The sequence below is a fragment of the Scomber japonicus genome, chromosome 20 (genome assembly GCF_027409825.1).
Source record: "Scomber japonicus isolate fScoJap1 chromosome 20, fScoJap1.pri, whole genome shotgun sequence".
Classification (NCBI taxonomy): domain Eukaryota; kingdom Metazoa; phylum Chordata; class Actinopteri; order Scombriformes; family Scombridae; genus Scomber; species Scomber japonicus.
Window position 1 is genome coordinate 16,344,027 of NC_070597.1, and position 13,802 is coordinate 16,357,828.

At 44.0% G+C, this 13,802-nt stretch overlaps 1 protein-coding gene across 1 annotated transcript in view; it reads left to right on the forward strand.

The window, feature by feature from the left end:
* The first annotated feature begins 5,904 nt into the window (after positions 1-5,904).
* LOC128381135 (potassium voltage-gated channel subfamily C member 1-like) overlaps positions 5,905-13,802 on the forward strand; it is a 48,409-nt gene continuing 40,511 nt past the window's right edge. Inside the window, exon 1 of the mRNA XM_053341085.1 lies at positions 5,905-5,952. Within this exon, the coding sequence (XP_053197060.1) occupies positions 5,905-5,952 (48 nt within the window). The remainder of the gene's footprint in view (positions 5,953-13,802) is intronic.

Sequence of the window (13,802 nt, forward strand, 5' to 3'; positions counted from 1 at the left end):
CAAACTTATTTATTGTTGTTCAAGATATAACACCTGCAAAGAGAACATTTTCAGGAAATCCAGACACAGTAAATGGAAAAAAGAGTAATTATTCAACTGTATTCAAAAGCATGATTTATTGGAAAGCTATTTGATTTCTGACAAATTGTACAGAATATAATAAGCAACAATGCATTTGCCATTCATCCATGTCTCCATCCATCCACTTGCTGCCTGTCTGACTCTACATCGTAATAATGGCAAACAGAACAGAACAGAACAGAACATGTTTATTAAATTAGGACTTGACTGCAAATTTCATTTTTGCCCAAATAACCCAAAAACATTATTCCATCTCATATGGCAATGCCTTTACTGTGGTGAGTTTCAGAATGATTTTCAGGCCTGTGTTACAGCTGTAATATCAGCTTGAGTCTGAAAGAACATCATGTACAGTTGTATGTCAAAACTGCAGACTCCTCAAAAAGATCGCACCCAGTGGGACCTATAAAAGCCAGTAAGACTTTGTTAAGAAGATAATCAAGTTTTAAATTGCATTTTCACAATAATACAATATGTCTTTTCAATTAATTTAAGTCAGTTAATTACTCAAAGACCAGAAGTGATTTGCAGAAATATTTCCTGAAATTATGAAGCTACCATACTGGAAATAATTTGGTTATTATGAATCTGACCACATCCACTCATCTAACAAATCTCATGATGGGACTGGAGGCATTACCGCTGTTGCTAACATGGCACTTTGCTCATAATTCAATAAAATTACAGTCTTCGCAAATACTGTACACTGTCTCTGTCTTGGAAGGTGATCAGAGTCAATATTGACATTTGTTGTGTGGTCTGTGGGTTTTCAAAGCACACAGCATATAAACAGCAACTCTGTTTGATTTGTGGCTCTTGTTTTGTTCTCATACCAAAAACCAATTTTATGTGCTTGAGACAACCACCTTCCACTGGATGTAAAATATATCACAGGCCTGAAAATCATGCCGGGTTTCATTGCTGAACAGATATTTTTCATTTCTGTACATGTGACTGTTTCAGTTACTGATGGACAACATCAATACAGATTATTGAACCACCAGTTACTCAGTGTCAGTCAGTCTTTGCATCCTCAAGGCCAGCAATCCTTTCTGTTTACCCCATCTGTGCAAATACATGGTTTACAGTAGATATATAACATTCCCTTTTCATTCTTACAATACAGACAATCTTCAATGTCCATCTGTAGAATAATGATTGTGAAATTTACTGAAAATAACAGTGAAATGCAGAGGCTGAGGATGTCATCACAGGCCTGTTTTTTTCTTTCCATCAGTGCTTCAGAGTCTTCTTTTGACCACACACTGGCTGTGTCTCAATTTGGACCCAACTGCGAGGCTGCATCCTCGAAGGACGCGGCCTTTGCGGCCTTCGAAGGATGCAGCCTTGAGGAACTTCCGAAGGACGCATCAACCGTTGTGAAATGAGACGGTCTAGCCTTCGAGGCATTTCCTGGTTGCGTCACCAGCTGTTCCCGCCCATAAGACGAGAAAGACGTCTCGACCGAAAAGACGGAGAAAAAGCTGACAAAATTATAAGAGAGAAGAAAGGAGAAGAATAAAGGAAAGGAGAAGAAAGAAGGAAAACACACAAGAAAGAAAGAAAGAAAGAAAGAAAGAAAGAAGGAAAACACACAAGAGAAAGAATAATAAAATAATAATAATCTCTAAATAGTTATTTCTGATGTAATTTTTGTAAATAGTGAAATGTTTCATCACTTGATAATAAAAGAAAATATTTAATCCCTTGTTCTTCCTGAACAGTAGCACTTTATGCAACCCTGTTATAAATTGTACTGAAGTTGTAAATACTAAATGGAATAGACGTGTAACAATGAACAATATTTTTTATTTAATAACAACATAAAACATCAAAATCTTCACAATCAAATAAAAAATAAAGAAAAATCATAAATAAACACAGTTCATAAATAAAATCAAATTAAACACATCTATATAGATGTATATTTATTTTTCTATTACTTTTCCAGGAGAGAGAAGAGCCTCTTCATCCTGTCTTTCCCCTCCTGCTCCCTCCTCTCCTCTGCCTCATTTTGCCTTCTCATGTCCTCCTTTATGAGGTCAAGGAGGTCATCCTCCCTCCTCCTCTTCCTCCTGGGCCCTGGCTGGTCCTCCTCCTCCTCCTCCTCCTCCTCCTCTTCACTCTCCTGCTCACCCACTGCGGCACTTGGCCCTGGTGTGTCCTCACGGATGGAGGCAATGAGGACAGGGGGGGGCAATAGATGGCCTCTGCCCCAGTACCTCATCCATGAGGACAAACCACGGCCAAGTGCCAGCAGTGGACTTGCCGCTGGCCCCCTCCCCTGTCCCTGGATATTTGCAATCCTAAGGCAGTGGAAATCAATCATGTCAGCAATTTTCAGCAAAAGTATTTAGTAACAGTAAAACTAATCCAAACCTGTAGGCTACTTTATATATATTTTTTTAAATTGTCCCATTTTTTTTTGGCCTGGTAGGGCTGGACCTTCCCCTCCAGCCCAGTCTTTCCCAGTATTGCTCTAAACACAGAGGGAAGCAAGAGAAAAGGTAAACACAAGATCACATCAACACAGGGATGCAAAGATGTACAAAAATGGACATCAGCCTTGCCTCCATCCCGCCGTGGCAGAGTTTTTGCCCCCCGTGAATAGATGGTCATTTTCCCCTCTTTGTTTAATCAGGAGCTCGGTTTGCTCCTTGCTCCCTAAAACAAAAATAAAACAAAATGTAATGTAAAACATGTTTTTTCTTTACTATGTCAACAGACAAAAGGGTTCTAATATAGCAAAAAATTATCATAATAATGATAATAATGAAGTATAACATATAATAGTGATAATCCCAAACGTAGCTCTTTATTAAAATCTAAATTTGTTCATCTTAGTCCATTTATATATATATATAAATAAAGATATAAGTCAAGTAATAAAATATAAGTAATTAGTAAAAGTATAAAAGTATTAGTAGTAATAAGTACAAATAATTAAATAAAACAAACCAATACATACACTTGAATGAAAAGTCTTCACCTGTTGGTGTCGCCATTGTTGTGTTTTCGCGGCACTGAACAGCGCCGCGCAAAGGATCTTGGGATTTGGGAGGCCGCGAAGGATAGTAGCGATGCATCCTCGAAAAAGAGGGAAAAGAAGGCCGCATTTCAAGGCTGCATTTGAAGGACTCTTCGAATTGGGACAGCCTTCGCGCGGCGTTGTGACGTAATCGGCCTCGAAATGCGCACTTCGAGGATGCAGCCTCGCAATTTGGACCAAATTGGGACACAGCCACTGTCTCCTTAGTCTCCTGCTTGCTACTTCCTTATGCATGAGCTGCACTATGCTGCCGCCAAGAGACCAACTCTGGATGTGTCTGTGTTGGCCAACGCTCACTCTTAGTGAGAACAAAGTTGAACATTCAGTATTTATGTGAGTCAATAAGAAAAAGCTATTTTCTGTAGATGACGTCCTGCTCATCTGTCCTGATCTGGTGACTGAGGGCTGAATTCACATGTTGGTAGGGAACATAATTGCTGAATGCTATAGATGTATAAAAATCTATGTCAGAATGTGCTGCAAGGCCAATGTCTAGTGTTTTACAACTTCTTATATTACATAAGAATTCTTGAGTGCAACACCTGTATATAAATCTTGTGTTTGGTCAATATTAGATGGTGCTGTAGGGGTTTGGGAGATTGTAAGTGAACAAGGAGTGATTTTATACAGGTCAGAGTTATGCATTGTTTCTTGGGGGTGTGAGGCACAACCCCAAACCCCCTACTTATTGGTTGTGAGCAGTGTGAGGTGAAGGTAATATGGTTTTTACATGTTACACATACAGTGCAGAGAAAAAGCAGCTTGACCAGACCTAAAATACTTCCACATTTAGATAAGAATGTAAGAATGAAAATGTCTAGAATGGCTTGCCATGATCAGGAAAGGGTTCAATGTCTTGTTTATACAGCAGCTGCTGTTGGAATCAAACCTGTAAGTCTCCCAGCTGATATAATTCCCTTTTTTTCCAGCATCAGAATTGTAGAGAGATATTTGTTTGTGAATAATGATGCATTTTGAAGGAAAGAGTAGTGGCTCAGTGTTTAGCACTGTAGCCTTTAGGACACATGGAAACCTGACTTTATCCTGGTAGAGTCTGCTCATATGGTTTTCCTCCACAGTCTGAACACAAGATAGGTATAGGGTAAGTCCACAAAAATACAAATCAGGTTCTTCTGTGGACATCTCTTCACAAGAAAACCTCTTGAATATTAAATTCTTAATTTAAGAGCATCACAATCTTCTTTATACTTATGCTCAGTGCGCTTTCAGAAACTCCCCTTTTGCCGTGACTCCTTTACTCATCCTCTTTTCCGTCCGCACTTTGCTCTCACAAGAACATTTTGTGGTCAGAGGATAATGCTACAGGCACCTAAGCGAAAGCCCTTTGCCCTTTTACTACTGTTGTAATTTTCATGAGGTGCACTCACTCATAGGTTTCCTGATAAGTGCATCAACAATATTGCTGGTCATCATACTTCTGCGGTTGAGACACATAATGTCTTCTGTAAAGAAAACAATGTCTGCAGAGCTCAAAACAGGTTTTCTGTGAACTGCAGAAGAACCCAAATAAATGACTTAGTTTGTTTGAGCATTCAAGACAAAAAATCTAGACGGGATTGTTCATGAGGCCTCTTTTGCTTCATTAATGTGATGTTATAGAAATGAGTGACATTGTCTTGCCAACAGGTTAAATCATTTCTTTGACTTTTTATGGAATCATACATGAGGACTATGCATGTAGCTAAGCATATAGTTAATTAAATATGATATCCTGTGAGGATGGGGAGTGTACTCACAGCAAAATAGTGTCTCCTCCTTTTTTCTCCCCCTTATTGCCATTATCATCATTATCGGACATATTACTCCAGACGCTGCCATATAACCCACCTGCTCCTCTGCTACCACATGACTGCTGATGTCAGCCAAGCCAGAGTCAAGGCTGGGAGACTGTAGACAAAATGGTGTTTGTGCGTCCATCCAGCAGAGTGTGCATGTGTGGGCTGTGTAGGCTAAAGAGAGAGAGAGAGAGAGGGAGAGAGGGAGAGGGAGAGAGAGGACCAATTAAACAGATGCCAATAAATCTACACAATATTTCCTCTCAGAGCCCTGGTGTGTGCGTGTGTGTATGTGCGTGTGTGTGTTTACAGCATATGTATTTATGAAGTTCAGCAGCCATATGAGAAATTAGCCTCTGTATTCACCGGGGTCCTCCCACCCCTCTGTCTTGTTCTCTAATCCGCCCACATGTATCGTCTGAGGAAAAAAAATAGTGCAGAAGGTGACGCTCCTCCAAAGGAACAGAGAGAAAGCACAGAGAGGGAAAGGCAAAGAGAGAGGTGTCTACAGGCTGCATCTCCATTGAAACATTTGGAGAGGGGAGACAGAGGAAGAGCTGAATGGTAGCTACACCCTGCGCCTGGGAAGCGTAGAGACACTGTAACAAAGGCTGGCAATTATTTTTGGCAATAACAAAGAGGTGGGAGAGGGTCTCTGAAATCGAGGGAAATAGCAAAAAAAAAAAGAGAGACAGTTTTCAGGGGGATTTCTGCTTCATTTCATCTGAAAGACTCATCCCTTGCTATCATCAGCATGACCATAAGCTATAAGTAACATTTGGCAATAACGGTGTCAAAACGAGATTTTCAGCAACAGACGCGCGCAATCCTATTTCGATTTATTATAATCAGGGTGAGAGAGAAACAAAAAAGATCAACTGAATGCCTGCGAGAAACTGGATACTCTCTGAAATCATAAGAAAGAGCAATCTGACAAAGAAAACTACATTTTGATTGATCTTTTTTTTAAAAAGCTTGATGTGCGTATTTCTGCGCGCACTCGAAACGAACCTGAACCAAAAGCAAGTGAGTATTTACCGTGTCTGTGTATATGTCTGTATTTCTTGTTGGCTTTGATTCTGCGTTTATTCCGTCTAATAACAAAGCATTTATTGGCCAGCTCTAAAAAGAAGAAGAAGAAGAAGAAGAAAATAAAAAGAGAGGCTACAGCGTGTAACATACATTCAACAAGTATCGTTTTATCCAAGATAACTGCGATTTTTTTTCTTTTCTTGTAGCCTGTCAACAATTTGTGTTATGATCTGGAGACATTTGAATGTGTGAAAATTGTTCACATTAGAAACCTCACAACTATATTATATTTTTCTACTGTTATTTCTAGCTGCTGTAATTGTTACTGTCATACAGTCAGATTTTTAATTAGCCACTGATTTGACGCCCAGAATTTCATTTTTTTAAATAAAACCTTACATTCCTCATTGCACAAATTGTGGGTGTTTCCCCACATGCACCACTAGATCAGAGCAGTAACATGCATCTGAGAGTGCATTGCTTGTCTGTCTGTCTGCATGAGTAACTGTTTCCATGTGTCTTTGTCCATCTGTATGCATGCATTTGTTTGACTTGCATGTGCATCCAGTGTTTGTGTTTGTGTGTGTGTGTGTGTGTATGTGTGTGTGTGTAACTGGGTGCGCAGCGTGGCAGCAATGGGTAAGTGTCAAGGCCTGAAATGGAGGTTTGATAAAGGGAAGTATAAGAGAAGGGCAAGAGGGTTGACACAAACACACACACACACACACACACACACACACACACACACACACAAACACACACTCACAGAGAGAAAGAGAGATTGAGAGGAGGAGAAGGTGTGAGGAAGATGATGGTGCTGAACCACAGGAAGGACATAGCATCACAGGAAGTCTGTGGGGGGGGCAGCTAAATGTCTAGACGTGGTCTTCTTCCCATAAAACTCCCACATCTCCTTCCTTCTGCCACCACATCACCTATACTCTGTCAACTTGCTCCATGCGCATTCTCCTGCAAAGTCTCCAGTTTGATAACGTCTCTGCCTTCACTTTCCAGTACATGCCTCGCCTTTTCTAGCTCTGGTGTATGCTCTTCCTCCATTTGCTGTCTCTCAGTCTCCCCCCTCCCACCCACCCCACTTCAATCCTGCATTATACATCTACAGCTGGTGCTATTTTTAGACCGAGGGTAACCCAGAAAACACCCCTTCGATTTTAGAAGAAAAAAAAAGCAGGCTTCCCATCAAGAGACAATGGCATGCTGTTACTAGATGTGATTGGTGGAGTAGTGTTGGGGCTCGAAAGGAGGGAGACGCAATTTAAGAGGGGGGGGGGGGGGTAAATCTATTTCGAGGCTGGGTTGATTGAATTACGGATCTGTCGTGTCCTGGGTTGCGTGTTCTCGCTTCTGACCCTTCCTCTCTCCTTGGCTGTGATGGTTTCTCTTTCATCTCTCACGTCTTCATATCAGCCTCAGTGTGGAGAACTTTCTTCTCTGTCCTTTAACTCATTTATCACCTGATTTATACCCCCCCCCCCCTTCTGTGTTTCAAACCCTTGACCTTGAATCTTACCTCCAGCTAACCTTTCATCTCCCCCTTTTGTTCTCACTCTGTACTTCCACGTCACACATTTAAATCCCAATTTCTCTCCCTCCTCCACTGGCTGCTGAGAGTGTAATCTGTGACTTTTCTACCACCTCCTCTACGTCTAATTGGTGGCTAGTTCGCAGGTCAGGAATCTGTTGAATAATACTTCTTCCCTCCTCCCATTTGTCTGTCTGGCCCCTGTGTCGCACATCTGGATCATGGATCATAATGGTCCTAATCATGCAGGGGAGGGCATCATTAATTAGGAGCAGACAGGTTTAAATGACCTAAGAGAGAGTTGGGATGTGCACAGGGTTAAAGCTATTGCTCTTGATGCAAATTCTCAAAGAACCAGATTTTAAAGTTGAAAAGTAGCCTGATTGTGGGATATTTGCTCAGATCTATACAGGGCCAAAAATAGAGTTCCTTCCCGACATGACACAGTATCCCTTGTCTCTTCTGGCCAGCACTGAATGCTGTTTCAGCCTTTTTCTAACCTCTTCCAGACCAATCCTGACTCCTTGATTGTCCTACACACAAAAGATGGCCTTATCTTCCGTCCCTCTCTTCACCCCATGTCCTTTTGTCACTAGTGAAGTCTTGCCCAGTGAGCATATCCATCCAAACAGTCTCAGCGTTTATTCCCTTGTGGCCATGGAGAATTTTAGTCTTGGACACTGTCTGAGCATTCAGAGCTCTACAGGCTTCTTTTGTGCCGGTCTATTCCTGAATATGGCCTTATGTATTAATCATTCCCAGGCAGCTAAAAGGAGAAATTCTGTTTTTTCCCCTGAGGTGGCTGAAGGGGATAGTAGCTAGAAAGCAGTAGCTTCTGGGTGGTGATTGACCAAGCTCATGACCCCCAATGGGGGTGTTGGTGCTGCAGTATGTGTGGATTGGTCAGCCCCTGCAGATCTCCATGCTGATGTCTGAGTGGAGGAGCATTCACTGCCTCTGGTAGATTTCCTTTTTTAATTTTTTTTTTAAATTGCTTGCTTAATTGATTGGCCATTTCATTCATGTTCTGGGAATTGGCTGGTGGTGAGCTTTGTTATGATGAGAAATGTTTTGTTATTCTTCTCTGTGTACATTAGCTGTGACAGAGCTTGGAGCTTTGTGGTCTTGCTCTCTATTTTCACTGCCCCCAGTCTTCTGTTTACCCCGTTCTCTGTGTCCATTCATGCAATTCCAACCATCCTCACTCTTATTTGTTCAATTCATACACCCCCTACCCCTCACACCCATTCTTACACACACATCTTATCTGACTTCCCTCCTGGCAAAATCAGAGGTGCAATGATAACTTGAGTGGGGAGAGGACACTGTGTTGGTGTGACACCGCACTAAAAGGGGAGGTGACCGCAGTGCTTTCACAGTTGTTGCAGTGCCTCGCTTTCTCCTGTTGGGGTCTCCTCAACACTGGAGTGTGTTGAGAGAGAGAGAGAGTTAGAGAGAGAGAGATAGAGAGAGAGAGAGAGGAGAGGAGAGAAGATGGGGATAAGGTAGTGATGAGGGGAAGAGGAATGAGGAGAAAGAGGAAAAGGAGAGATGTGGGGTGGGGTGGGGGGGGGGGGTGGTGATATGGATGGAACAGCGTGGAGCCATGTGGTTGCATCCTTTGATGAGGTAGCAGGTGGTATAAAAAAAATGGCTGCGCACCAGACATACATACGAAACTTGATTGAGCTGATCCAGCCCTTCATACCCCCCATTTGTTTCAAACCCTTGACCTTGAATCTTACCTCCAGCTAACCTTTCATCTCCCCCTTTTGTTCTCACTCTGTACTTCCAGGTCACACATTTAAATCCCAACTTCTCTCCCTCCTCCACTGGCTGCTGAGAGTGTAATCTGTGACTTTTCTACCACCTCCTCTATGTCTAATTGGTGGCTAGTTCGCAGGTCAGGAATCTGTTGAATAATACTTCTTCCCTCCTCCCGTTCGTCTGTCTGGCCCCTGTGTAGCACATCACTGTACGGCAGGATCATAATGGTCCTAATCATGCAGGGGAGGGCATCATTAATTAGGAGCAGACAGGTTTAAATGACCTAAGAGAGAGTTGGGATGTGCACATGGTTAAAGCTATTGCTCTTGATGCAAATTCTCAAAGAACCAGATTTTAAAGTTGAAAAGTAGCCTGATTGTGGGATATTAGCTCAGATCTATACAGGGCCAAAAATAGAGTTCCTTCCGGACATGACACAGTATCCCTTGTCTCTTCTGGCCAGCACTTAACGCTGTTTCAGGCCTTTTCTAACCTCTCCCAGACCAATCCTGGCTCCTTGATTGTCCTACACACAAAAGATGGCCTTATCTTCCGTCCCTCTCTTCACCCCATGTCCTTCTGTCAATAGTGAAGTCTTGCCCAGTGGGCATATCCATCCAAACAGTCTCAGCGTTTATTCCCTTGTGGCCATGGAGAATTTTAGTCTTGGACACTGTCTGAGCATTCAGAGCTCTATTACAGGCTTCTTTTGTGCTGGTCTATTCCTGAATATGGCCTTATGTATTAATCATTCCCAAGGTTAGGGTTAGGGTTAGGGTTTTCCCCTGAGGTGGCTGATGGGGATAGTAGCAAGAAAGCAGCAGCTTCTGGTAGCTGATTGACCAAGCTCATGACCCCCAATGGGGGTGTTGGTGCTGCAGTATGTGTAGATTGGTCAGCCCCTGGAGATCTCCATGCTGATGTTGCTGAGTGGAGGAGCATTCGCTGCCTCTGGTGGATTTCCTCTTTTTCTTGTTGCTTTTTAAAAAAAATGCTTGCTTAATTGATTGGCCATTTCATTCATGTTCTGGGAATTGGCTGGTGGTGAGCTTTGTTATGATGAGAAATGTTTTGTTATTCTTCTCTGTGTACATTAGCTGTGACAGAGCTTGGAGCTTTGTGGTCCTGCTCTCTATTTTCACTGCCCCCAGTCTTCTTTTTACCCCCTTCTCTGTGTCCATTCATGCAATTCCAACCATCCTCACTCTTATTTGTTCAATTCATACACCCCCTATCCCTCACCCCTATCCTCACACAGACACACACACACACACACACACCTTATCTGGCATCCCTCCTGGCAAAATCAGAGGTGCAATGACAACTTGAGTGGGGAGAGGACACTGTGTTGGTGTGACACCGCACTAAAAGGGGAGGTGACCGCAGTGCTTTCACCGTTGTTGCAGTGCCTCGCTTTCTCCTGTTGGGGTCTCCTCAACACTGGAGTGTATTGAGAGAGAGAGAGAGAGAGAGAGAGAGAGAGAGAGAGAGAGAGAGAGAGAGAGAGAGAGAGAGAGAGAGAGAGAGAGAGAGAGAGTGAGGCAAGGTAGATAAGGTAGAAATGAGGGGAAGAGGAATGAGGAGAAGGAGGAAAAGGAGAGATGTGGGGGGGGGGGGGGGGGGGGTGATATGGATGGAACAGCGTGAAGCCATGTGGTTGCATCCTTTGATGAGGTAGCAGGTGGTATTAAAAAATGGCTGCGCACCAGAAATACATACGAAACTTGATTGAGCTGTTCCAGCCCTTCATACCCCCCATTTGTTTCAAACCCTTGACCTTGAATCTTACCTCCAGCTAACCTTTCATCTCCCCCTTTTGTTCTCACTCTGTACTTCCACGTCACACATTTAAATCCCAACTTCTCTCCCTCCTCCACTGGCTGCTGAGAGTGTAATCTGTGACTTTTCTACCACCTCCTCTATGTCTAATTGGTGGCTAGTTCGCAGGTCAGGAATCTGTTGAATAATACTTCTTCCCTCCTCCCGTTCGTCTGTCTGGCCCCTGTGTAGCACATCACTGTACGGCTGGATCATAATGGTCCTAATCATGCAGGGGAGGGCATCATTAATTAGTAGCAGACAGGTTTAAATGACCTAAGAGAGAGTTGGGATGTGCACAGGGTTAAAGCTATTGCTCTTGATGCAAATTCTCAAAGAACCAGATTTTAAAGTTGAAAAGTAGCCTGATTGTGGGATATTAGCTCAGATCTATACAGGGCCAAAAATAGAGTTCCTTCACGACATGACACAGTATCCCTTGTCTCTTCTGGCCAGCACTGAACGCTGTTTCAGGCCTTTTCTAACCTCTTCCAGACCAATCCTGGTTCCTTGATTGTCTTACACACAAAAGATGGCCTTATCTTTCGTCCCTCTCTTCACCCCATGTCCTTCTGTCACTAGTGAAGTCTTGCCCAGTGGGCATGTCCATCCAAACAGTCTCAGTGTTTATTCCCTTGTGGCCATGGAGAATTTTAGTCTTGGACACTGTCTGAGCATTCAGAGCTCTATTACAGGCTTCTTTTGTGCTGGTCTATTCCTGAATATGGCCTTATGTATTAATCATTCCCAAGGTTAGGGTTAGGGTTAGGGTTTTCCCCTGAGGTGGCTGAAGGGGATAGTAGCAAGAAAGCAGCAGCTTCTGGTAGCTGATTGACCAAGCTCATGACCCCCAATGAGGGTGTTGGTGCTGCAGTATGTGTAGATTGGTCAGCCCCTGGAGATCTCCATGCTGATGTGTGTGTGTGTTTGCTGCCTCTGGTGGAGTTCCTCTTTTTTATTGTTGCTTTTTTTCAATTGCTTGCTTAATTGATTGGCCATTTCATTCATGTTCTGGGAATTGGCTGGTGGTGAGCTTTGTTATGATGAGAAATGTTTTGTTTTTCTTCTCTGTGTACATTAGCTGTGACAGAGCTTGGAGCCCCCTATCCCTCACCCTCATCCTCACACACACACCTTATCTGGCATCCCTCCTGGCAAAATCAGAGGTGCAATGATAACTGGAGTGGGGAGAGGACACTGTGTTGGTGTGACACCGCACTAAAAGGGGAGGTGACCGCAGTGCTTTCACCGTTGTTGCAGTGCCTCCCTTTTTCCTGTTGGGGTCTCCTCAACACTGTGGAGTGTGTTGAGAGAGAGAGAGAGAGAGAGAGAGAGAGAGAGAGAGTGAGGGAGGAGGGGAGAGGAAAGGGAGATAAGGTAGAGATGAGGGGAAGAGGAATGAGGAGAAGGAGGAAAAGGAGAGTTGTGGGGTGGGGGGGGGGTGATATGGATGGAACAGCGTGAAGCCTTGTGGTTACATCCTTTGATGAGGTAGCGGGTGGTATAAAAAATGGCTGCGCACCAGAAATACATACGTAATTCGTGCTCTCACACAGACACACACACCACACACACACACGCACACACACGCACACACACGCACACACAGACACAGACACACACACACACACACACACACACACACACACACACACACACACACACACACACACACACAAACAAAAGCCTACAAACACTTGCTTGCAAAGCCCTCTTTCTCCCCAGTGGTACATTTACCATTCAGCTCAGCTGTATATCGGCATTACATCCCTACACTTGTTCCTCTCCTCCTCTGTCTTAATCACTCTCTTATTAGTATTGCAGACCATCACTAACACCGCCTCCCCCCACCCCTCCCCTCCCTGACCAGCTTTTCTTCTCTGCTACCCCTTCACAGCCACTCAGGTGCCATCCTGAACCACTGCGAGCTTTTTCTGTCTTTTCCTCCTCCCCCGCCTTTTTCCCCCCTTTGTTTTTCCCCAGCATCGTTCATTCTCATCTCGCTTCGCATCACCTTCCCTGCTCTTCCTACCCATTTCTGTCCTTCTCTCAGCAACAACCCTCCTTCTCCATCACATCTCACTCCCACCCTCTCTCCCCCTACTCTCCCCCTCTGCGATTGGTAAAGGTTTTTGCTTTTTCTGCCAACTGCCGGGTCTGTTCCGCATAGTCAGCACTCCTCCAATTTCCTCCCTGCTTTCTATCGCTCTCTCTTTCTCTCTCTCTCTCTTGTGTGCATTCTCCTCTCCTCCCCCTGGTTACTGCTGCTGGTACCTCACAGTCAATGCATCCCATAATCCTATGCTCCCTCCCCCTCTTGCTGCAGTGTTTCTGCTAATATATATTAGCGTCAGTGCAGCCTTTTGTGCACGAGCCTTGTGCACGTTCTCTCTCTGAGCCCCATCCTCTGCAGAATCCCCTTCTTCTCCATCTCCTCTGCCTAAGGGTTCATAATGATTAAGCCTTATTTTGCCCTTAAAATGTTTTTTCTTAGCCTGTTTGTTTCAGCCAGGTGAGCGTGTGTGTGTGTGTGTCACCCTCCTTCCCTCTCACTTTCTCTCCCCTTGTGTGTGTGTGCAGTGGTGAGGAAGTAGTAGCAGGGTGGCGCAGGACATGGTGGCCAAGGCAGGAAATGCTGCAGGAGAGAGAAGGAGAGAGGAGGAGGGGGGTTTGTTCCTCATCTCTACCCCCCACCCCCCACCTCCCTCCCCACACT